The following is a 24,973-nucleotide window of genomic DNA, read 5'->3' on the forward strand; positions in this document are numbered from 1 at the left end:
TTTCAGGAGCTTCTCATCAGCGTCGCTGCGCGTCCTTGTTATTGTGAGGATCTGCGAGAGTTTCCTCATTAGCAAAGGATTTGTTTTTGAACGTCCTTTAAATTTCACACAAACACTGCAAGTAATTCGAGGCAATACCGAACACACACAAGTCATTAGCAGTGTATTTTCTTTTAAAACCCCTCCAAAGTTCGTGTCAGATTGCTGTAAGGCGGGGTCTTCAACGTTTTTCAGGCCAAGGACCCTCAAACTGATGGAGAGATTAAGTAGGGACCTCACTATACTAAACTTGGCCTAGTGCTATTTATAAATATACATTAATTATTATTTTGCATTCAATATGGAGCTGTTCAAATACAATTAAATTTATACAGGTGTAACTGCCGTAAACCTAAACACACCTGACATAAACATACCTACATATATCATGCACTGTTAGCTTTTCTACTACTAGTGCTTCTGGGATTTCACCTGGGGAACTTGGCTCACAGCCAAAGAGAAAAATGTCTAATCAACCAAAGATTTTACGACCCTCCTGCAGTACCTCCACGGATCCACTAGGGGTCGCGGAACCCCTGTTGAAGACCTGTACTTTAAGACAAAGGCTCTTAAAATAAGTTAACCTGTAAGCAGTGTTAAAGAGTCAGAGAATAAAAACGATATTGGTTTTTGGTTACTTTTTGTGTGTAGACTTTCATATATATGTTTTTTTTTATTATTATTTGATTGTGTATGAAATTTGTAATTGCACCGAACATAAGTGGAAGCTGGAGTAAAAATGTCATTGTTTTCCGTGAGGCTTTGGGCTTTTAATTTTAAAATTTAACAAAGCTGAAATTGCGGCCTTTTCACACTCTACTGTAAATGAGCAACAACAACAACAACAACAAAAAAATCAATGACAAATGTTCCCTTGTGTTTGCAAAAGAACAAGTTTTTACTAATACTGCTTGAGTGTTCAAAATACCATGAGCAGACAATGACACTTGGAGAGTTTTTCTTTACATATGATGTATCAAACAATCATCATTAAAAAAAAAAAAGTAATAAAAAGAAAAAAATAAAGAAGCATTCCCCATGAAAACGTGTTCACCAGTAACACAACATATAGGAACATATAGACGTAGCATAGTCTATTAGCATGTGGACAGAAAGCAATGGAAACTAGTGCATCGTTATAAAGCTTACAGTATCAAAAGTAGGAAAAGTCTATCCAGTTATCAGCTGTGCTTAAAGGAAATGTTGCTTAACGTGTGAAGCTGTACTTTCATAAATGATAAAAAGCATTCTTCATTTAAAACATCCGGTGGCGTGTAGATTTGTTTTCAACCTCAATCGCCAAAGGTACAAAAACTACAAAATGAGCCTCCTCTCCTCGGATGACTGGTGCTTCGGCCTACACACCGAGTGTTCTTTTCATTTCATTCAGACTGGTGGAAATAAATCAAGAAATGTGTCCTTGTCGAGTGAAACTGAAAAAAAAAAACATGATTTAAAAATACCGCAGGGATATTATAGCCAGACAGCAGCTGTTCGCACGTGAGCGCAGCTTCGAGAAAGAGCTGAAAGAACACCTAAAACACACATGACCTTTAGCGGAGCAAATATTTCGGAGGCGCCCTCTGAGGGATGGATACTTTCTCCCGTGTTCAGTTCATACCTCAGTGCCCATGTTCCTCGAGTGAGCTTCTCGGGCATCGTTAATGAAAGGGAAATGGCAAATCAGTGACATTTCACGATTCAACTCGGTTTATTTCTCGCAATAAAAATGAAGAAGACACACTGTCGTGTGAAAAGCCGGCACCTCTTTCCTGATCGCGGAGCGGTCGCAGTAACGCCACGGTTGTTTCAAGACTTTTTCAGACTGGCTCGATGTTGAGAGTGTTATCCTTCCAGAAAAACTCCAGCGGATGGGTTCCAAAGTGAGCTACAAATGTTCGTCTGAAGTTCTCATATGTAATTTTTTTCATTTAGCGTACAGAACAAACCATAACCTAAAGGGTTCCCTTCTTTAAAACACATTTCACACACACACAAAAAAAATCGTCATTTCACAGATTGGCTTTCTTTTAAATCTCCCGCATCTCCTTCATAAATACCAGCTCTGATATGAAGAAAAATAATGAAAATGAAACAACAGCTACTATTAAAAATTCAAAGATGCTACCGTGTAGTAAAAGTGTCTGGCACAGTGCACTGCGTGGCAATAAATACACAATATAAATACTTTACATGTACCTGAGCTCAGACTCGTAGCACCATTCAGAGACAGAGCACCAAAGGGACACGACGGCACGTCTCCGGATCCAAAACTCAAGAGAGAGCCGCCATCTTTTTTTTCTTTTTTTTTTTAAGGTTAAAAAAGTTTTTATAGTGCAAAAGTTTTTTTTTTTCTTTTCTTTTCTTCAATGTGTTTGTGTGTGTGTGTTCGCTCAACAACAATGTCCCTTCTGGCCAAAGTCTCAGCTGCTGTATTTGATGTTGGCAATTATGCAAGGCTTTGGTAATGTAGGAGGCTGCTTGGGACTCGGCCTAGAGGGGGAGGGAAGTGACAGAAAAATGAACAAATTATCTCTCTGTACCAACTTTTAATGTGTTTTTTTTAATGTATAGCGGTGGAGCTCACCTGTTGGGGCGTGGGACAGGACGGACGGGTCTGGGTGCACCGGAGACGGGTGCAGGGCCGCAGACGGCAGACGGCCGCTGGACTCTGGAGGGACTTCGCACCAGACGGGAGCTCCTCGGGTCAGCAGGTAGAGGTTTTTGAGGAGGGCTTGGTTTCTCCAGCTCCTGTTGAAGGACATCAAATACATAGTTAAGTGTCTCCACCAGGTGGCACTCATAGGCAGACAATTGCAAGACAGGTTTCTTTTCTCTTCATCTCCTCTTTCAGGCTCCACGGCACCGCCGTCCAATTGGCTTAATGATGAAAGCTATCATGTGGTTTTAATCTTCAATAGACAACTGAGGTCACGACAAAGGCCTGCTGTTACCTAGCCCCCCCGTTAAGTCTCCATTCACTTCCATCTATTCTTCTCGGCCAGGGAGAATCATCCACATACTGCACAGACAGAAAGGATCCATTGCGCTGAACCTGGGACTGTGGAGCTCACGCGTGGAAGCAGAGCTGCACTTATTCATCCCATTGAGGGTGAATCTTGTCGTGTGACAGATCCCACTCGTACTTAACCCCCAGGCGTCAGCTTAATTTACTATAAGTCATTAAGGACAAAAATATCCACTTCCTAAAAACTGAACTGATTAATAATTTTTTTTCTGCTTTTTTTCCTGCATAAATCAGGGTAACATTTTTAATCTAATGCTACACAAACGCTAATAACGCATCAAAGTCAATATATGGGCCAATCTCGGACGTATCCAAGACTGATTTGACAGTCACACAGCATTTATTATATGGAAAATAACGCTTATTTTTTCACGAATAACAACAGAGACATTAAGTAATCTAATTGCCGCTGTATAGGTGAAAATCCCTTATGCAGAATTTATAGACCCCTTCATGGTTTGTAAACAATGTGAAAGTTTTTGAGGGGCGGGGCTTAACTGGAGGCAAAACATCTCAAACACTATAGCTTGTAAACAGCAGTTAGCATATTTCAATGGACTGTTTGGGCACGAATGGACGAGGAAAACTAGTATTTTAGAGAATATACTTGAGTGTTATTTTAAAAAGTTGACTCTGACTGATGGGACTACATTCACCGACCTCTACACTCTCACTCACTGGATGGATGATTTGACCAAAGGAGGACAAAGCTCACGGTTGGCATTAGCATTAACGTGTAACAAGAATCTAAATGAGCATTAATTTAACATAATTTCAGTCACGATTTATTCTAATCCATGATGTTTTCCAAGCTGAAACTGATGATGCATTACATATTAATCTTATCTGATAAGAAGTGTGCTTGTCGTTGATTGTCTCTCTCCAATCCTTTCTTTTAATCGCTAAAGCCAAACCAAAGTTGTCTATGACTAGCAGTGGTTGATATACGATAAAACTTCAAGCTAGTGTTTTTGATTTTTCGGTTGTGGCACCAAAAAATACAGCAAAATGACATGTTCCTGGTTGAAAGTGACAGTGTTTGCCTCAAGCTTCCCTCTGGTTTGCCTCCAGTTAATATAATGACGTCACAGTGATGTTTTTACAGCAGTTTTTTGGACATTTTTGTCCGTAACGAGTTAAGAGGGTAGTATATTTTTTCCCCACACTGTTCTAATGATATATTAGAATTTGAATTCCATAATTTGAGAGATTTTCTTACAAAAAATGTGCTATATCCACTAACACAGCCAAAAGAGCAGAAATGTGCCCAAATGGACAAAAATGACGATAATGATGCGTGAGGGTGACGTCTAATAGCGCCATAAACACATGACAAACGACTTCAACTGAGCAAACAGTCCGTCTAAAAAAGACATCATCTCCACCAGGTAAAGCTGTGCAGATCTTCTTTGTGAACACGCTGGAGCTGCCAAACAGCTGCTAAAGACGAGCCTACGGGAATCTCTTTGACACATTAACATTATATAGGAGCAGCTGTGAGGCTCTACTTCCTAAAACCTCTAAACACTGCCAAGAGCTTCTGCATGCCACCTGTTGAACACGAAACCTTATAAGAACCTTCGTAAAATGGGAGCTTTCTGGAATGCGTTCTGTGTATTCAAAAGTGAAAGAAAATACGGCCGTACTGTGGCCCGTGACGTCATGGGATTGGTGATGGCCATAGCAGTAGAGAGTGAAAGAGAGAAGAGAGAGCCTGAGAAAGTCGGATTGAGGGGGATTGTTTCAGTACATCCCTGAGATCTAGTGAATTTGGAAGCCAGATCGACACTTTTTGCTGTTTTTCATGTTTCTTCAGTTGTTCCTAAACCATTTTTCTGCCTGTGTCTGTGAGTTGGGGGTATCTGGTCTGGTCTAGATGGGTGCTACATGTCTAAGTAACATCCACATCAAAAGTTTCCCAGCAGAACACTGAGTTGTCAGAAGTTGGTCAATGTCATTCACTCCTCCTGTCGGTGGTTTTAATGTTGTGGCTGATCGGCGTACCTTCTCCTATGAAGTCATTTTTTATTCATGGTGATGAGCTGTGTTTTATTATGTTTCTCTTTCTGGTTAATACGCTAACCTCCAGTGCTACCAGCAGCTGCACTACTACAACCGCTGTCCTTCAAGGGTGAATTGCGCGCCGTGACACAGATCACAGTCGACGCGGGGGTTCGTTTCAGGCCGGAGCCCTTTTCAGAATAAAACCATTATATTTCTTGTTTCGATTCATTAGTAAAAAATGTAAAACGTGACCTTTGCAAATGAACAAATGCAACAAAAGCCACAAGTCTGGGGAGGATGGAACCAGGAAATGTTTGCATTTCTGCCAGAAAGTCGAAATGCAACTGGAAAACGCTTGCACCGATTCTCTCAAATATGTCTCATCCTCTTTATCGCTGTCTCTGCCACAAAGGGTGCAAACCAGATTAAAGGCAAATAAGCTTCTTGGAGAATCACTCAGTGCTAACACCACAAACGATTGGCTTTCTCTTCCCCTCAACTCTCGACAGTCGGCAAACTGAAATCCCCCGAACAGCAGCTGCATTAACTTTGCCATGCTGCGATACCATGCACACACTTGCTCACCCTCCCTCCATTATCAATATTTATGTGGCGCTTCGTGTTGTAGAATTCAAGTCTCGCTTGGGCGACGTCACAGTTAACCTCGTTACCTTTTTTTTTTTTTTTTTCTCAAGGCCGCTCGCAACCGTCAACATGCCTGCACTTTTACGGCCCACAGAAGAACCGTTAAAACGCTGACATCAAAACGGCGGTTTGAAGGCGCAGCGAACATCATCGTTTCCCCCTGGCCGGGCGTTACAAGCTGCAGTAGCGGGCGAAAGCCACCCACCAAATGAAAATGTTTCCAGCTCACTTACCGTGACCATCCTGCAGGAGTTATGGTGCGACGAGGCGCGGAATGACGCCCCTCTGGCTGCGACGTGGATGTGAGGCGGAGGGGCCCGGTGAGGCGGCGGCACCGGGGGTCTCGGCTGCCCGCGGCCGCCGGGGGAGACGGTCAGGGTGAGAGACAGAGGGACCGGGTGGCTGAGGTGAACCGGAGGGCACTGGGGCAGTCTGCGCAGGCTGTGAGCGGGGTAGGGGTCTGGGGGGAGTCCCGCCTCTGGCCCCCGGTGAGGAGCCTATGGGAGATAAAAGAATAAAAGAAAGTCGGTTGTCTGCTTCCTGTCATGTTAACCCCCCCCCCCTTCTTCCACTACATTTCCTTCTGATGCGGTCAAAGACGTATAAATCAAGCTCTTCGTATGAGGGGAACCTCGACGCTGACCCATAATAGGAGCTAAAGAGCCCACACACACTGCTACTGAGACCCACTGGACACAGAACGGAGCCCGTCTGATATTTAGACCGGCCGAGATTAAACACCTCCAAAGGCATGCAGTCATGCGGCCAGTGCAGCTCGGCTCACGACAACTGGAAAATGACCTCACATCAAACGGCCTCACATCCTTTCTCTCCTTACCTTTTAGCCCGAATGAAAACCACATGCCGCTAACCGAAAACACAGATGCCACGGTAATGCGCAACAGCTTGCCACCCCGCAACGGGAAAGCCTCCTCCGACTCCCTCGCTCTCGGAGAGCCCTAACTCCATCGATCGAGGGTCACCCCCCGCCGCAAGCCACGGCAGGGCGGCGACGCGGCGGTTGAGGCGCGCGACGGTTGATGCATTCACGCGAGTCGCTCCCTGCCTTGTGGTTATCAGCAACTTTAAATGTCAAGGAAGCAGCGGCGTGGACGATCTTTACGCAGGAAATGTGCTGATGAATCAATTTCTTCCGCAACGGGCAGCTGTTAATGACGAGAAATGTGTTCCCCGTTCCCACCCCGCAGAGTCCATTATCACCACCTCATCTACATGCCCACACAGTTTAATTGGATTAGAATGAGCTGCCATTTGTGTGGAGGCCACGCGTCAATCCGGTTGAGAATGATCCGGCACTGTTACAAGACGTCTCCTCTAACTGTAAATAGTTGTGTGTGTGTGTGTGTGTGTGTGTGTGTGTGTGTGTGTTTGCCTACTCACCTTGAAGATAGTGGCACTGTGTGGCAGGGGTGGGGCCGGTCGAGATGGAGACGAGCTCGCTGAAGGAGGCTGATTCGGAGCTGACGGTCCGCTGATTGGAGCGCTTACAGATCTGTGATAAAAAAAAAAAAAGAATAATGAAACCTTTTTTATTCCATTATTAATACGTCAGTTATTAATGCAGCTCAGACCAATTAATCACTGTAATTGGTTTCACAGTGTGACCGATACAGCTGCACCTGTGGCAGATTTGAGCAAACTTTGCTGCATTAAAAAAAAAAAAAGATGCATCATACAGCGATAAGGCATAACATTATGACCATGTAGGTCTCCAAAACAGTTCTGTTTGGGCAGACTCATCAGAGAATGGACATGGACCTTCTGAGGGTGTCCTGTGGTATCTGGTAATGTGGTTAGTAGGGTGACTTTGGGTCCTATGGGTTCCCTGCTGGGGAAGTCTGATGCCATCAAGGAGTGTCTTTGCTATGGGGTGGGGTGGGGGGGGGGTCTGGTCTGCTCTACATGGGCGCTACTTGCCTAAGTAGCATCTACCCGAATGCCAGGTCCAAAAATTTCGTTGTCACAAGGTGGCCACTTCTCCCGTCAGTGGTCATAATCTTATGCCTGATCAGTGTACATATAAATGATTTCAGCTCTGTAAAAGCACCTGAGCTTCTCAATCGGGTTCTTTTTACTGGCGAACAGCAGGCCCAGCAGAGTTTTCCTCTTGATGCAGACGATCAGACCGGCTCCCAGGAAAGTGAGCAGAGCCACGAGGATGCCCACAGTCAGATTCCTGCTGTCTGCTCAGAAACATAGATGGAGAAAATAGTATGGTCTCAGGATACCAGTCCTTAAATCTGGTTTCGTCTTTCACTGTTTTGCTGTCAGCAATTCTCTGAAAAACTTTGAAGGACGATTTACATTTTTATGCCAGTATTTGCCTCCTCAAAGCTACAGTTCCCAGCAAAGAAACATGTTTCATAGTACATTCAAACATGTATGACTAGATGTAGCATTAGTCACTGATATGTATTAGAGTTGAGATATTTCTATAAAACATGTGACCCAAGCTGCAATAAATCTGTTATTTGATGTAAGTGAATACCCGCTGGCTTACCTGCGAGTCTGATGGGGCCACTATCCACACTCCCCCCAAAACCTGCCTTGTCACAGAATGGAGGGGACCAGTGAGCCTCACAGTGACAGTTCTTGTTGTTGTTGCACACCTGCAGCATATTAAAAGGAAAAGAAAGAAAGGGTTGGGAGAGCACACCAGTGTATTCTTTTTCAGGCAGTGTTTGAGCGTGTGCAGAATACTCCACACCTTTAAAATGATGGTTACAGTTACTAGCTGACAAATGAGTCCATTGAGTTACATGCAGACTTGACTCAGGCTGCAGCTAATGACCATTTAGATGACATTTTATATCTCAAATATTACAGCAATTAATGCACAGAAAGTCTACTTCCAGGAGCCCAAGGGACCTGCTTTGAACTGCATCGTTTTGTTAAACCAATCATCAAAAACCTGAAGAAATTCAGGTTAAAGTCAGTTCATTTTTCTTCATTCCATTATTATTCTTGATACAACAGTCAAGTGTAACCTTATGACCACTTTCCTAAAATCGTGTAGGTCCCCCTGTGCCTCAAAAACAGTTCTGATTCATCAGAGAATGAACATGAACACCACATCCTGTGGTGTCTGGCAACAGTCAGTACGTTTACAACTAATTATTGCCTTAATCCGACTTTAAGTGGTCAACTTAAGTGGATTTAAATTTGGACTAAGTTCTCCTTATCCGATTAAGACACACAAATAATGCGAGTGGATATCGATTTTCTCCAGCATGTATATGTCTTAATTGGACTGTAACTGGACAACACATGTGCACATGCTCCACAACCGCTGCACTGGCGTATGGCTCCGAAACAAAAATATCCAAGAAAACTGGTCGCAGAAAAAGGTAAACAGAGCCGGTTGAAGAACCACCTGAGGGATAGCGACACCTTACCTGCACCATAACTAGCAAGCGCATTACGTACAAGATTAAAAGAGCTGAACTATTATCCATCCTGACGTTGTTTGAAGTGCCGCATGAACGCCTTTTGAACGGCTGTATTAACATGATATTAACCCACTGAAAAGACACATAGTGTGGTGGAGGAGGACATGTTCCCATCAATTACTTGTTTTTCTCCGTTGCATGTTAAGTGGGACACGGGCTGCATTCAGAAAGTCGAATTTTGAGCATAGCACGATTAAGCTGTGCATGTAAACGCATTGCATGTTGGTAGTGGAGGCCTTTGGGCCCTATGAGTTGAGGTGAGGGGCCTCTGTGAATTAGACTTCAGACTTCATAATTCTGTTTTTCATGTTGTCTGTGAAGGTTCTGAGTCCTCCAGGTCATGGTAATAGAAAAGGCGTTTCACCGTTCATCTGAGTAGCCTCTTCAGTTCTTCAATGAGCGGTGAAACATCTTCTCAAAACTCTACAACTCCAGTTGCCTTTTTAAAACGTCTGTTGGGTTACCATGACCTGGATGACTGAGAACCTTCACAGACATCAACTCTGTGCATTGTACTCAAACCAGCTACATCTCCGTTTACAAGGCTGGGGGGGGGGGGACATGCCCAGTAAAAGCCCACATCATGAAAAACCTGGGGATATCAACAGGTCTTTGGAAACACAAAAGTAATGATGACCTTCTGACCTTTTTCCGAAGGTGCTTGAAGGAACGACATGGGGAGGCTGTGTTTGCAAAGTCAAACTTTGAAAAAGTCCCCCTGCAACTCAGCTGGAAAAGCATTCATTTTCATTACCCATATAAATGGTTTAATGGAATAAGGGCGTAATATTTTGCATTCACTGCTACAAATCAAACTAAAGCAGTAGATTCCCACAAGACGACCTGTGGCTTAAGAAACAGAGCAGACCCTTCCTGTTACACCACATTTTTATAATATCTCTCTCTGCCTCGTCTTCCTGTCGTGCAGAGTGCAGGAATGGTGAAGTCTAAGAGGATTCCCTATCTGGCTAATAAGGAACAGGTGAGGGCCTCTCCGCGAGGCAACATCTTGATCTAATCTACGCATGCGGGGGTGCCTCGTCTCCTAGAGGAGCAACATCCTCTAATTTCTGCGAGTAAAACATTCTTAGGAGTTTTATGGATATGTCTTAAACGGAGATGTTTCATTTTAAGAGGCAGTCGGAACCCGGCGAAGGAGCAACTTAACTAGACGACACAGGCAAAGCCTGTGAGGCCAGTCAGTGATTTAGCACAAAATATTCCATGTCAAACAGGACCACCCAGCGATGTGTGATAGGTGACGTTTGAAGTAAAATCCAATACGCTCTCTAACTTAAAGTCAAACTGCACGTCAATGCTTGCAGCATTGGGCCAAACAAAGTGTGGCCTTCAGATTTCAACACATTTTTTGAGGACGGCTGCCTGAGATTATGATGAATGGCACATGAAGTTGAAAATAATTGAAATCATTACGTCTAATTGATTGAGCCCTTCGGCATTCAACATGATGGATTGCAAGGCATCGCCATTACCCTATCCAGTGTACACAGGGCATTTTTAACATATTACAAGTGAGCTTCTGTGAGAGGGGCCGCGAGTACACCTGAAATGAAAGGTCTAAGCTTACTACTCACCCCTCGACCGCTGCACTTGGCCGAACACTCGTGCACGCCGAACAAGCTGACGTTCTGACACTGACGATTCAGACACATCTGAAGCAGACAAAGACATGAAAAATTCACACGGTGAGCTCAAAGAGCAACGCCAGCAATATTGTGGACCTTTTAATCTTTTAAAGGGAAAGGAAAAAAACAACCAGACCCAGCTCCCTATTTCTTTTAATTTGTCCCTGACAAACCACTCCAGCCGTGGATCAGCAGAGCATGAAATATAATTACGTTACCGCTGTGATTTTCAAGAATACATCAAAGATTAAGTTATTACACAGAGGCTGCTCAGAGGCGCCACACCCAAATATGTCAAGGGTGAATGTGAAGATGAGCGGGCACGGAGGGTTTAATGCTGGAACCGTTGGAAGATGAGGGCGAGGAGGGATCCTCCTTATGGGTGGAGGTTTCTAAGTAAATTAAACTAAATGGAGTATCAGTGAAGTGCCCACGGGCTAAATGGACGACCACTGACAGATGCCAAATAGACTGAATAGCTGTGAGTCAATTTAAGATCTGGAACGATGAGAGCACACACCCTTTTCAGAACATCTTGATCATGGCCTTTCATTCCACACTCATTTATTCCACTCTTATTTTCCAGCATTTCAAATTCTGTCCCAGCTCAGCCCTATTAATAGTTATCATTACTAGCTAGAAGTGGCTGACTGCTACAATATTAAATTTAAGTCCTGCTTTAGCTCAATTATATTAAGTAAAATGGAGTCCTTTTGCTCTATTGAATTGTATTGTGTTGTATCCATGCAAGTTTCTTTAACTTTGACAACCCCATTTTAGTCAGGGGGCTAGGAAATCCAGTTTAACAGCGCCACAAACTGCATGCTCCAAAATGATCATAGTGTTGAATTACTGCCTTTCTTAAGCTGTTTCAACATAAAACTCCACATTAAATCAGTCCTGAAGGAGGATTTAGTGCAGGATTGTTATCACCAGTGCACCTAAAGTTTTGGCAGGTGAGCGTATTTATCCCTGACGGATTAAAGTTGTGTCACACCGCGCTGCAGTTGTCAGAGCTGTTGCCTCACAGCCATAAGGTTCTGGATTTCAATCCGAGGGCTTTTGTGTGCGTAGCTGTGCATGTGCGGGTTTTGTATTCTAAATTGAGAGGTTGTTATTCTCCGTGTAAGCCCTGCGATGAACTAGCGACATGGAGGATCCCTGGATCGTACCCCGTCTCCAGCCCCTCTGACCCTCTACAACAGTGGTGTCAAACATACGGCCCACCGGAGGGTCTAATCTGGCCCATGGGATTAAAAAAAAAATGCAAAAAAAAGTAATTGCTATTTCTAATTTGTCCACTGTTTTATTCAGCTTAGTGTACAGAGGACAACACCCCGAACTTAACAGCAGACAGCAGTGTGCTAAAACTGCACTTTATTTTCTTAACCTCCGACCATAGCTTTTGTTTGGTATGCACTTTTAATTTCTCCAAGGTATTTGGGATCAGTAGGACCTAAGACGTATAAAAACTAAGCATCATCTTTCAACAGAAAGTAGTAGTTTTTGGAAAAAAACAAAAAAAAAAACAATGTCCTCATATGTGGACACTGGGACTATTTTATTATTTATATTATAATAAAGTCACCAATGTCTGACATATATAAAACATGGCTGAGCAAAACCAGAATTGTGAACAATGAAGTCCCAATCCCCTCAAACAAGTTCTTGCTAATTAGCAAGGTTGTAGCCATTTGCAATTGATAAAATGTGTTAAATTTGCAGGTCATATCAAACTAGACACGTTAATAAGCATAAATAAATACGCTTTAACCATAGAATTTGATGGGTTTTTTTTCCCCGTCAGCTTTTCTCTAACTACTAAAGACTAAAAATGTCCACTAACGAGGACAATGGGTTTAAATGAAGCGGAATAAGCTGCAATAAAACCTAAAACTAATGTCCCCATATGAGGACACAGGGTCTCAGGAGGTCTGGCTGTTCATAAAATGTTTTGCAAAAGGACAAATTATTCCCATAATGTACTTAAACTTGTTTGCACTTAAACAAAGGGAAACATTTGGAGTATTTATTATAGGTTATTGTGTTATTATGTTACTGGTCCAGCCCACTTAAAGTCAAATTGAGCAGTTTTGGACCCCTGAACTAAAATGAGATTGACACCCCTGCTCTAAGGATAAGTTGTTATAGATGATATACAGATTAATATGTAAATATCCGTTCAGGTATTGCACATACATAGGAAGAACATATATTTTGCATGTAGTGTAGCAGGAAGGGAAACATTCCCTTCAACAAACAACAACTTTGCGTGTCTGTCTACACTGGCTGCATTTAACCATCCCAGGCCTCAGCTCTCACCATTCCGTCTCCACACTTGGTCCCCGTCAGGACCAGGCCGGGGTCGGGCATGTCATCGCCCAAGTAGACGTGAGTGCCCCTGCACAGTATCCTCCCCCCTTCCTTCAGCGGGATGTTTGTTTCTATGGAAACAGCATTGGTGCCAATTACGGGGCGGTTAGCTCCTCCTTGACACTGGATTTTGCCACACTTAGCATCTCTGTAGAGAACAACCAGAAGAATAACAATGTGGTAATTGAATTACATGTCACAGTTCTCCCAGATGCGCATGGGGGCAATTAGTTTTCCTCTCGCCCGTGCTGTCCAATTAAAGAAACAGAAGAACAGGCAGTTTTTATTTTCTGTTGTTTTCAAATCGCTTCCTGAGAGATTTACACTAAATAACTCAATAACTCTCAGTTACGACTGCAGCTAAGCATTACTTCTATTGTTTAATGCTATTTTATTTTTTTCGATTTAGTGTGGTTGCTTGAACACTTCATCGCACACTATATTCCAGTCTTTAGCATTGAAACAGCGTTTGACATGCAATAAAATACATTCATTAGTTTCCATGGGAGCATCAGGTTTTACCGTGCTTCACATTTTGCGAAGGAGCCCTTTGAGTCCTTGCCGCAATTGCCATAGGGGTCTCCTGCCGAGTTTACCCTTTCGAAGCAGATGCCCGGTGCCGCCTTGGCTCCTACAAGACACAATAAAACGTGACAGAAAAGCAGCGACCATCGTTGGAGGTGTCCGTGGCGCGGGCGGACCTTTGGTACGCACCTTGCCCCCACAGCGTGATGCACTGCTGCTCGTGAGTCTGGCAAATGCCGTTGTAGCAGTAGCCGTCCACCTTTTGGCAGGCGTGGCCGTCGTGAAGGTAAACGTTGGAGGGGCAGTGAGGGCTGGCTCCGGTGCAAAACTCTGGCAGGTCACAAGAGTTACTGGATTCGCGGCATGGAGTGCCGGCCAGCTTCAGCTACGCTCGAAAGTAAGCATGAGACACAAAGATCAACAGGTAAGGTTTGATGAAAATGAAAGACCAACCTTCTGTGAAAATACTGCGACATAGCTAGCCATTACCTGACAGTCCTGGCAGCACTGCCCATGTGCACAGATGGCATCGCCTTTCAGAGTGCAGGTAGTCGCATTGCAGCAGGGATTCATACATTCCTTCAAACAGACAAGGAAAGGAAGGGGCGAAACAAAGGTAAAGAAAAATTAAGTTTGAGATCATATTTCACCTCAGTGCAAAAACTTCGACTTTGTTATCGGAGGGAATGAAGCCCTAGGAAGACGTGCTCCATGGCAACTAAGAAAAACACACTGCAGAGGAAAGAAAACAACAGTTTCTTTCCGTCTGAGAGGATTTGAAAGCTCACTCAGACCGCGGACTGCGTGACGAGGGGAAAGAAAAGGACGGACAACAAAAACGACTTCAATAAACCAGCAAAATATTTCATAATATAAAGATATTGGCTAGTGTAAATGAAACAGGCCAATGTGGTAAGCACCACAACAGACTCCATGTGACCACAATGAAGTAATGAAGAAATAAAACTTCAAAAAGAAGAACAATAGATTTATATGAAGGCCCAAATTCTTCTTCTTCTTCTTCTTCTTCTTCTTCTTCTTCGCAGTTGATTCAGTAGCTTTACCAACAAACTGTAACACACGGAGATATCGAAAAATCTCTCTCATCATATGCCTTAAATGAAATGCTGTTTTAACATAAGACTCACTCAGATATTCTCATCCTCATATATGTAGTTGAAGTTGATTTATTTGACATATTTTATATATTAATCTTTGCGCAAATATTCACTTTGTCTCACGTTGCTTTAAAATGATTCTTTCAACAAACAAAGCCTTCGTCTTCTTCATGGAGCCAGAGAACACAGTGAACATCTTACTAACAAAATCAAGAACCAATTACCTTGAAAAAAAAAATGTTTAATGACTGCATTTTTCAGGTTGACTGATTTAATTGTTTTTCTCTGAAATAATCATCCCCCCCCCCCTTTTTTTTTGGAGCGCAGACAAACAGACACTCTTGGTACCCCACCGCCCCCTGTAACCTATCCCATCTCACCGCGGAGCACCATCTGTTTCACGTTAGTCTTTATCATGACCCGTGCACCGTACCAATCAGCGACTCCCTGCCTCTTCTGATGCACAAGGAGAGCCAGAATTCAATCAAGGCTCAGCGGATAAGATATGTACGCGAGTGAGCCCGCCGGAGCAAATGATCTCTCTCGCAGAGGCAGGACGACGGGCCGACCCCTAGAGGGGGTCTCGCCATTATAGTCTGAATATACTCTGCAGCCCGAGTGCAGTTAGAGTCCGGAGAAAGTAGACGGATGGAGCTGGCAGGGGACGCAGCTGACATGATGGGCCTTCCAGAACTTCTTTCAGACTGAAACCCATTAAGGGCCTTTCCCATGGTCTCTGGAGCCAAAAGAGGCAGCGGAGGAGTGACGCTGAAAAGAAGTAGCCAGTGATTGTGAGGAACAAGACCCAGGCTTTTTAATGAGACTTTTTTTTTTTTTTTTTTTTTTTTAATGGTGGAGAGAGATGCTGTCTGAGCACTCTGATCTGGCCCGGGTTGGCATGACGCTGCTCAGCTCTGTGGAGAGCTTTATTATTGCTCCTGGATCAGACCCAGGAGCTTATGTTAGCTCTTTGTTTTTAAGGACAAGTCCACTTTCAAGCTGAGGGCCTGAAAGCAAACAAAAAGCCGGGGATAAAGGTGTAAACAAAAGACAACGAGGCATTCTCTCATTTAGGCCATTATGTAATTCGTAATATCCTTCCAAACCATAATGGACGTCTCCTTCATTTTTCCTGATTCTGTTTTTGGTAACCTGCCTCTGGTAATTGTCAGCTGCGTCGCATTGAACTGTTTAATCAGCCCCGCATTCGGAACTGACGGCAACATGTGCCGCCATTGTGTGTGTGTGTGTGTGCGCGCCAGTGCAGATTCATAATTCACTCGTTGACATGGTGAAACTGTCAGCAATGTTTCCTCTCGGTGAACTGCATCGCAATTAGACAACCTCCCTCAGTGCACAGATTGAATAAATACACAATCATAGTATGTTTGACATCAGTGTCTGAAGTACGCGTTTACAATATGAAAGCTCTGTGTTGTTGGATTTAAAACCGAGTTTGTCGGTTCGTGTCATGGTTTTGGACGCTTCTGCTTAACGCCGGTCAGGCATAACATTATGACCACTTTCCTAATATTGTGCAGGTTTCCCCCGTGCCTCCAAAACAGACTCATTGGAGAATGGCAACACAATATTTTTAGTGGGGGGTCTTTGAGTCCTGTGGGATGAGGGGAGGGGCCTCTGGAGATCATCCCACAGATACATGATCAATTTGTGACGTAGTGAATTTGGAGGCCAGGTCAACACCTTGTGCTGTTCTTCATGAGTTGCTCCTAAACTGTTTTCGTGCGTCTGTGTCAGGCTGCATCCTACTGGGGGTGGCTTCATCAAGTAGTGTCATTACTATGGGGTGGGGGTGCCTGCTCTCTCTAAGCAACAGAGACACAAAAGAATGCCAGGTCCTAAAGTCTTCCAGCAGAACACTGAATTGTCGCACGATGTTAATCACTCCTCCCGGTCGTAATGTTATGGCAGGTCGGTTTATTTCATTTCTTAAGCGAGAAACACAATTAACATTTATTATTCTGTGGCGCCCTCACCTCCAGCTCTCCACAGTCGCACTCCTCTCCCTCCTCCACGTAGCCGTTGCCACACTTCTGCCCGCCGTACAGCACCTTGACCTCCGGCATGTTGAACAGACACATCCCGACGCCTTTTTCGAAACTGGCCGTGAGGTCCTTCTTGCTGCAGCTGCTGAACACGGTGGGGAACGGATACCTGCGAGCGAGAGAAACGTTCTGTGAGACACAGGCAGAGAGAGAGAGAGAGGGAGAAGGATGACCGCGATCCCCCACAAGGACCCTTTTACAGCCCGATGTAATCACCACTAATTGCCGCTAATCACAAAATCAATTAACATCCAGAGCTCAGCAACCTCTCCGAAGCTCCATCAGCATGAGAGGAGCACCGGTGCCCCCGTGACTTCTACCCTCCGCCGGGAGAGAGAGAGAGAGAGAGGGAGATCTGTTTAGGCATATTTTATGAGCCAGACTCCAAAAAAAGCGCTGCCTTTGCGAGACTTGCAACACCCGTAAATCTGGGAGAGATGGGGCTTCGCGTGTTTTTAATATTGTTTTTGGAGCGGACAGAGAGGGTGGTCTGGTCCTCCATGGGGAAAGCACATGGCCCAAGAAAGACACGGCCAAAAAAGCTTTGTTAAAGACCTCATGTGGCTGTACTGAGCTTTCCTGTGATAATACATTGCCTTAGATGATAATGTGTAAATCCTGCAGACTGAAAAAGCTCCATACGAGGTTTTACATACGTCTACTGACGCTATAAAAGTCAGGCCACTGAGGCGAGGATGGGTCAGTCTGTGTGCACATTGATAAGCGCAAGTATGAGACAATGAATCCGAGATACAGGTCACCTTCGGTGTTCAAAAGTCTGCTTTAACACCGATCAGCCATAACATTATGACAGGTGAAGTAAATAACATCGACTATCTTGTGACAGTTCAAAGTAGGAGAGGCGTCTGGCTGCAGACCTCCAGAGTGGATCACTTCCAAGTGCAGGCCGCACTCTCAGACCACCTCCACTCATGGACAGGAAGTAACGATACATTTAACTGTGGTTTAGCTTTTCATTTTCCAGAAAAAAGTATGAATGTATGGTTTCTGTTGCCGTTTTGTAGGCACAAAGTGGTCATCATGTTATGCCTGATCGGTGTAAATGCACACAGTAACGTATCCTGTCGAGTGTAACCTCCACAGTTCTGCTACCCACCCACCCACCTGGTTTGCGACCCGCGAGCCGAACGGTTGACATTTCTTTTCCTTTGCACGCTTCGGTGAGACTTTTCCTATCACAGCGGTGGGAGTGCCACCTCCGCCGAAGTGTGTATAACAAACAAACTGAGCAGGCACCCGGCAACAGCAGCTGCAACCTACCCGACAGCTGGAGGGCAGGAGTCGCGGGAAAAAACGGAAACCTTTGTCGTCGGCGCCTTGTTTATATAAATTAGAATAATGTTTAATTTTCAGAGCGGCGACCGAACGTTGGAAGATAAGATAAGGAAGATAAGCAAACGCATTCGATGTATTGAGTTCATGTGAGGTTTGTGAAGTCATTCTGAAATCTGAAATGAGTCATAACTGTACACAGTGCAGACGCTTGTACATAGAAGTATTAATCTTCCGAGTTTTTGACTTCGATGAGTGAAGTATTTCTGTGCAGCTCAGTTTTTGGCAACTCTTTCAAACTGTTTTCTCCCAGTGACTTGTCAAATCCAGCTCTAAATATGTCACGACCCTGGATGTTTTGACACGGCCCCATTCTTTGATTTCCAACATGTGCAGAGGCGGCTTACATCAACCCTCGCCCGCTGACCCTCTCTTTCCCTGCCCCTCAGGTCGTGTTAGGTGAAAGCGGGTTACCTCGAGGCACATCGATCTCCAGACGCTCTGGATTAAAGCTGAGGATCAGAGCGGATTTGTAATGACATTAAATGGTAAAAGGAAAGAGCAATAAAAAGGGCTGTAATAATAACCGTAATTGCGCTCTCACCCCTCCCTCGTGCCACCCCTGCCTCCCGTCTGATGAACAGCTGTCAAACTTGCCGTTCGACGGGCAGCCCACTTCCTTGGCAACTGCTGTTGTTGATTTCCTCTCTGCCCCTAAAGCCTGAGCCAGAGTCAAGTTGCACTCCCTCTTTTGCTGCATTCATTCAATTTCCATGAACTCAGCCCTGTTCAATTACCAGCCCTTGCGATGCATGACAAACACTCACATCCTTGTTTTTTTCTTTTACTTTTTTTTTTTTTGTAACTCTGAGATACATGAGCAGCTCAGGGATCCAGCTGTTCTTTATGAGAGGCAATACAGAAATAATTGGTCCACCCCTGCAACAGTCTGGGGGTGGGAGGAGGAATAATGGCCACGAAAAGGCAGAGGCACAGACGCATTACGGCGGATGGCATTTAGCAGCTGCAGTCCTCAGGGCGAGTAAAGCGGTGCCAGGGCCAGTTGTGGCTGGCACATCTGGAGTTTGTGGCGAAGCGAACGCCGCAGACAACCATCCTGTTCTCGGTTTTTAAGAGGAGTTCCGTTCACCTTCTTCGTCGGGCCTTAATGGTTTCTCTCTGTCCCTCCTGTTTCCCACCTGGTCACGCGCCAGTTCTGGCCAAGTTCTTTCGTGGTCCGTACATTTTCGCCCAATTTCTGACCCGCAGTCATCGTTTGACAGTTGGCTCCCGAGCTTCGGAGAGACTGGAGTTGATGGTTGATGGAGAATACAAAGCAATCACAGGGACTGAGCTGAGGTAACAACCAAACAATGCTTTCATGGATCTGTGGGAGGTCTGCGATGAGTAATCCTGTCCAGATCTGGCCCCACATTCTGATAAAACTACAGAGCTGACTAAGGCTTTCAAACATTTCACATTCTTTTTTTTTTTTCCCTTTCTGACAGTAAGAGTGGTTTCAAAGGCTTTTTATCTTACCTACATTAGACAATCTAAAAATCCTCATACTTCCTGCCCTGGTTGAAGTCACTCTATTATTATGAGGTTGATTGGCACAGCTGAGCTAATAACTGAGCATGTGTAATTATCCTAAACACTTTTACACTAAATGCTAGCTCACATCTGGCGTTAACATGTTTCTTGGAGATCACATCACAGATGGACAGCTCTCGGTACAGATGTGAATGCACCCCAGAGGCACGGAGGATCAATTAAGAGCAATATCTGAGGAGGTCGGGGTAACATTGACACATGTTCTTTTAGCAAAACTGTGCCACGGGCAACACTGAAAGACTGCCAAGCGTCTTGGACCTGATTTGGTTTGCTGGGAATACGTAAATGAATAGATGCCATTTATATTGCTTTTATTACTACTCTTTTTAAAATTTCCGCTGGTAAAAAACGAACTGAAATGGTAAAGGTGTATAGTTGCATATACACTGATCAGCCACAACATTATGACGAGGTGATAGGAGAAGTAAATACCATTGACCATCTTGTAATAAGTCAATGTTTTGCTGGGAAACCATTGGACCTGGCGTTCGTGTGGATGTTAGACTGAGACATGTACTACCCACCTAGGCCAGACCAGACCAGGCAACCCAGCCCCATAGCAATGACACAGAAATGGTTCAGAAACAACTAAAAAAAAACAAGAAAACCCTTGTCTTACAAATTCACTAGATCCCAAACTGACCAAGTATCTGTGGGATGATGCCAACCCATAAGAACCAAAGTATTCCCACTAACAACATCCTGTTACACCACAGGACACCCTTAGAAGGCCCACGTCCATTCTCTGAGGAGTCACAACAGTTTTGGAGGCACAAGGGAGACCTACACAATATTTGAAAGGTAGTCATAATGTTATGTCTGATTGGGGTAGACTGGGAAATTAGATCAAAAATGGTCACTCCAGATAGATGAGACACATTCTAATGCTGGAGTGCGCTGACCTAACTAGATCCAATCACACAAGATCACATAAAACCAGATATGAAAACTAAACTAAGACCTTAAGACCTTATATGTCCAAGACTGTGCCAGTAAAACCAAATCTTATTTCTTCAACGATAACAATACACTGAAATTGTTGTACTAAAATAGCTTCAGTTTAGCTGGGCAGGGCTTTCTCCTCTTCCTGTTCCTCCTCCTCCTCCGGTCTGTCCTTGTGGTTCAGATGCCAGAAAACCCAATACAGCCAATTTATGTCATATCTCTTCAGCCATAAAACAGTGATTGGGCTGTGAATCAAATCTGCTGCAATGACACATCTACAAAAACATTTTTCCACCATCCTTGAGAACATTTTGGGAGAAAAAACAAAATGTGAAAGCACTAACTGTGTCCTTAGCTATCATTGCAGTTGCATTAAAATTTGAAAGACATCGAATTTTTGTCAAAAATGAGAATAAAGCTAATTCGAAACTGATTGGGACAACTTTTTTTTTTTATACCTGAAAACCACTACCACTTCATGGCGCATGAATTTTACAATTTCCTTTGTGCACGTAAACCCTGAGCTCTCTGTGATGCGATGACATTAGGTGATATGATCTGTTGTTGGCTCTTGGTGCCTGGCAGTCTGGCCTGTGTTTTAGATACTGAAGAGCATTTTCACAATGATTTCCCTATGGACCCAATTAAACAAGCCTTACTAGAGAGTTCCTGTTCTTCAGCAGGGCATGGGTCACATTTCCATGGCATGCCTTGGACTCACTCTCAGTGATTCCTGATTATTTTATGACAAGGGGAATTCATCACGCTCCGTCCTACGGTGATTCTGCACGGCAATCATCAAGTTAGGACCTATCATGGCTGTATCTGTGCATGAGCAACTGTGACCAGACTGCGAGGGATTGTATCCGAGTAGGATAAACATTTAAAAATGACTAATTAAACCAGTTTGGATTAGAAAGTAAATAATTAAATCATGCTGCGTTCATGGTATAATCACACAACTTTCTTATGACTTTTTCATGTAAACTGAGCTCAACAAGATACATAAATAACAGCATCATCTGCATAATCGTGGAAACCAACTTCATTTAGCCTGAATCTATGAACAAGCCTGTCTGGTATTACTTAAGCCAAGCTGTGGAGTGGTTCAATCAGAATCCAATTTGTACTCTGTAATGTGTTTGTTATGGTGTCTGCGAAGGTGCTCAGTCATTCAGGTAATTATCAAATTAAAAAAAAAAAAGAACTTCTACAGTTCAGAACTGAAGAAGGAACTCGGACAAATGGTGAAAAATCTTCAAGAGACCCAACAGTTGTTTCAGCTACGCTTACATATCTCCACCCTCATATATACACAACTACCAGACATAACATTATAACATTATGACCACTGAAAAGAGTGAATAACATTGACCATCTTGTGACAGTTCTGCTGGTAAACGTTTGGACCTGGCATTCATGTGGATGTTACCTCCCACCTAGACCAGGCCAGGCACCCCTACCCCAAAGCAATGAGGGAAAACCCCAGAAGTTCCCATGTCCATTCTCTGATGAGTCACAACTATCTGAAGGACACAAGGGAGACTTGCATAAATATTAGGAAGGGGGTTATAATGTTACGCCTGATCGGTGTATGTTTTGTCTTAAGTCTTGGCAATGATAATAAAAAAGCCATAAAAAAGCACAAATCTAGAACACCATGTATCAGAATAATGGATCATCAAACCTAGAGAGGGGACATGATGAAATAAATAAAATGTGGACCAAGCTCAGAAACATGTGGAGTCCCTGCATTAGTCTTTCAGAGAGAATGGATTAGTCATTTTTATGTTTGGTCACATGTGTGTGTGTTCCAGTGTCCATGAAGGGAGCCAGCAGGAGTTCATTTGCGGTGTGTGTGTGGCGATATGATCTCAAAGGATGGGAAGCCTGTTCTAATTTAGAGCTAACAGCGGGTTAGAGAGGTGGATGGAGAGGAGAACACAATTGGCCGTGACCAGTGTGAACAGGAAACAAGCAGTGCTCTGTGCAGATGTGCAACTGGCACTGGGACAACTTGATGTTTTACTGCCCTTCCTCACCACCACCACCACCACCACCACCACCCTGCAACCCCCCCTTACATCCCACCCTAGCATAATGATGATGAGCTGGATCTTATTATCTCGTTCACTTCATTCTTGGAGCCACGGCGGGGCCAGGAGAGGTTAAAGGGTATCCCTCTGTGCATGTAAATCACAACAGAAAATTCCCTAATCTCGGTTTTATAAAATGAAATTAAAATAATACAAAACAACAAAAGTCTCGAACATAGATTGTATATAAATATGGACAACGTGTCTCCACTTCGTTGCACTGGTCAAACTGACGCTATTTTCCCAGGGATATGGGTGGCGCTATCTTGCGACTTTGGAGCCAGAGTCTGATTAGTACAATCTGAGAGCGGAGCCACGAGAAACCGCAATATCGATGACCCGACAGCACCTCATCCAGATTCACTCGCGTTTTTGTTTAGTTAATACTTCACACTGCTCTACTTCCACTGGTTGTAAGGAAATGTTGGATTATACACTGTACTCATGCACTCTATTTAGAGTTTTAGTTTTGCCCTTAGTCCTGTCCACATGGAGGAGGCGGAGCTTATGACCTATATTGCAGCCAGCCACCAGGGGCTACTGGCTCTCTGTTCCACCAGTTACAAGGAAATGTTGGACTTTTTATTCATTTATCTATTTGTTTCCCGGCTCTCACAGTCCCATGGGATGGCTTAACAGAGCAATGGGCATATGTCACATGCTGTTTATATAGCGTCAAATAACTAAGTAAAAGGAAACGTATCCAAAAAGTTGACTCTTGAACATTGATCAACACTGAGATTAACTACATAAAATGATAGATCATACCATCCACCAACATGGAGGAGGCAGAGCTTATGATACGATGTATACTGCAGCCAGCCACCAGGGGGAGCTCCACGTCGTCCATATTTATAAGATCTGTGGTCTCGACTGGCTATGTTGGCTTTCAGTTATTCGAAGCAGAGGCTAATAATCACTGGGGCTTTTAGCAGCTCATGCATGGCTGGCCTTGTGCAGAGACATCCAGTATGATCACATTGGGCTTTGAAAAGACCTAATTGTCTGACTGGAAAAACAATGTACTCAATGTTTTACCAATGAAAAACATTCAGGTGACTGCAGCAGCCTGCGTGTGTGGCCATATGCCACGGAAATCCGAAGAGCTCGAGCCGGACCCTCAAGGGAGACATAGCACAGCTTCAGAGAGAAGTGTACGCTTTTGAACTGGAATTAACCGAAGACACAGAATGAGAGAATACAGAGTTCCTAAATATGCATATTGAAATGTATTGCTTCCTTAATCCTGGATTAAAAAGCACAGTGGCAATATGGAGCAATAAGGAGGCGTAGAGGGGATTATTTCTCGAAACCAAAGACTAGATCCTTTTTTTTTTCTTTTCTATGCTAGGATGAAAAAAAAAATCTTCCCGTGTTGCTTCTCTTCAGTTAAAGTTTGGTAACAACAGTCTCTTTTCGCATTTAGAGGTTCATCACTGCTACACGTGAACTCCGACTCAGAGAGTTTACAGAAGCTATGGCGAGTTTTCTTTTTACCCTCCATGAGTTACGTGTGTGAGTAACAGACAGTCGGAGGTGTTTAACTATTTATTTGGAGCTGCAGAGAGATTTTTCAACATTAAAGTTGCATGGATATGAAAGAATGGCAACGCTCTATCTGTGAAAAGGGTAGAGTCGTGCAGGCACAGATCGGCACGCGGAGAACGATGGGAACACAAAACCATTTCATTTCGTTTAGCTGTGATTTTTGGCAAAGCCTTTGGCCAGGGATACCCTCAGCCGGGGTTAAAAATAAATCTACATCTTACTGCTGTGTTGTTTTCTATGTCTATAATCATAAGTGGTCTTTACTGTGTTTTTTGTGGGTCTTGTCCAAGCTAAATACAGAGGGATGCTTCCAGCATAAACACCGGTGTGAGGCTCCCACACACACCGCTAAGGCCTTGGCTGGAACGGATGCCCCAGTGTTTCCACCCAGAACATCCCCGCCACTCCTCTGCTCGAGATGTTAGACATTACGATCCAGGGTGAGCCACTATTTAGTAACTGCTGCTCAGACTTGATACGTTGTTAAATGCAGCACAATTATGCCGACTACATTCAGCGCAACATCCAAGTCAAACACTCAGGCTCTGCTACAGGAGCATGTT

General features: G+C 44.0%; 1 protein-coding gene across 2 annotated transcripts in view; it reads right to left on the reverse strand.

Annotated features, from left to right (window-relative positions):
* Positions 1-913: 913 nt before the first annotated feature.
* LOC125022972 (disintegrin and metalloproteinase domain-containing protein 12-like) overlaps positions 914-24,973 on the reverse strand; it is an 80,957-nt gene continuing 56,897 nt past the window's right edge. For both annotated transcript variants that reach the window (XM_047609991.1, XM_047609992.1), the window contains 12 exons: positions 16,846-17,023; positions 14,220-14,309; positions 13,920-14,115; positions 13,728-13,836; positions 13,155-13,353; positions 10,782-10,859; positions 8,238-8,346; positions 7,785-7,920; positions 7,118-7,229; positions 5,950-6,213; positions 2,627-2,790; positions 914-2,532 (listed from right to left, as the gene is read on the reverse strand). In XM_047609991.1, the coding sequence (XP_047465947.1) occupies positions 2,463-2,532; positions 2,627-2,790; positions 5,950-6,213; positions 7,118-7,229; positions 7,785-7,920; positions 8,238-8,346; positions 10,782-10,859; positions 13,155-13,353; positions 13,728-13,836; positions 13,920-14,115; positions 14,220-14,309; positions 16,846-17,023 (1,705 nt within the window). In that variant the 3' untranslated portion in view covers positions 914-2,462. The remainder of the gene's footprint in view (positions 2,533-2,626; positions 2,791-5,949; positions 6,214-7,117; positions 7,230-7,784; positions 7,921-8,237; positions 8,347-10,781; positions 10,860-13,154; positions 13,354-13,727; positions 13,837-13,919; positions 14,116-14,219; positions 14,310-16,845; positions 17,024-24,973) is intronic.

Source organism: Mugil cephalus, chromosome 16, assembly GCF_022458985.1.
Source record: "Mugil cephalus isolate CIBA_MC_2020 chromosome 16, CIBA_Mcephalus_1.1, whole genome shotgun sequence".
NCBI classification, from domain to species: domain Eukaryota; kingdom Metazoa; phylum Chordata; class Actinopteri; order Mugiliformes; family Mugilidae; genus Mugil; species Mugil cephalus.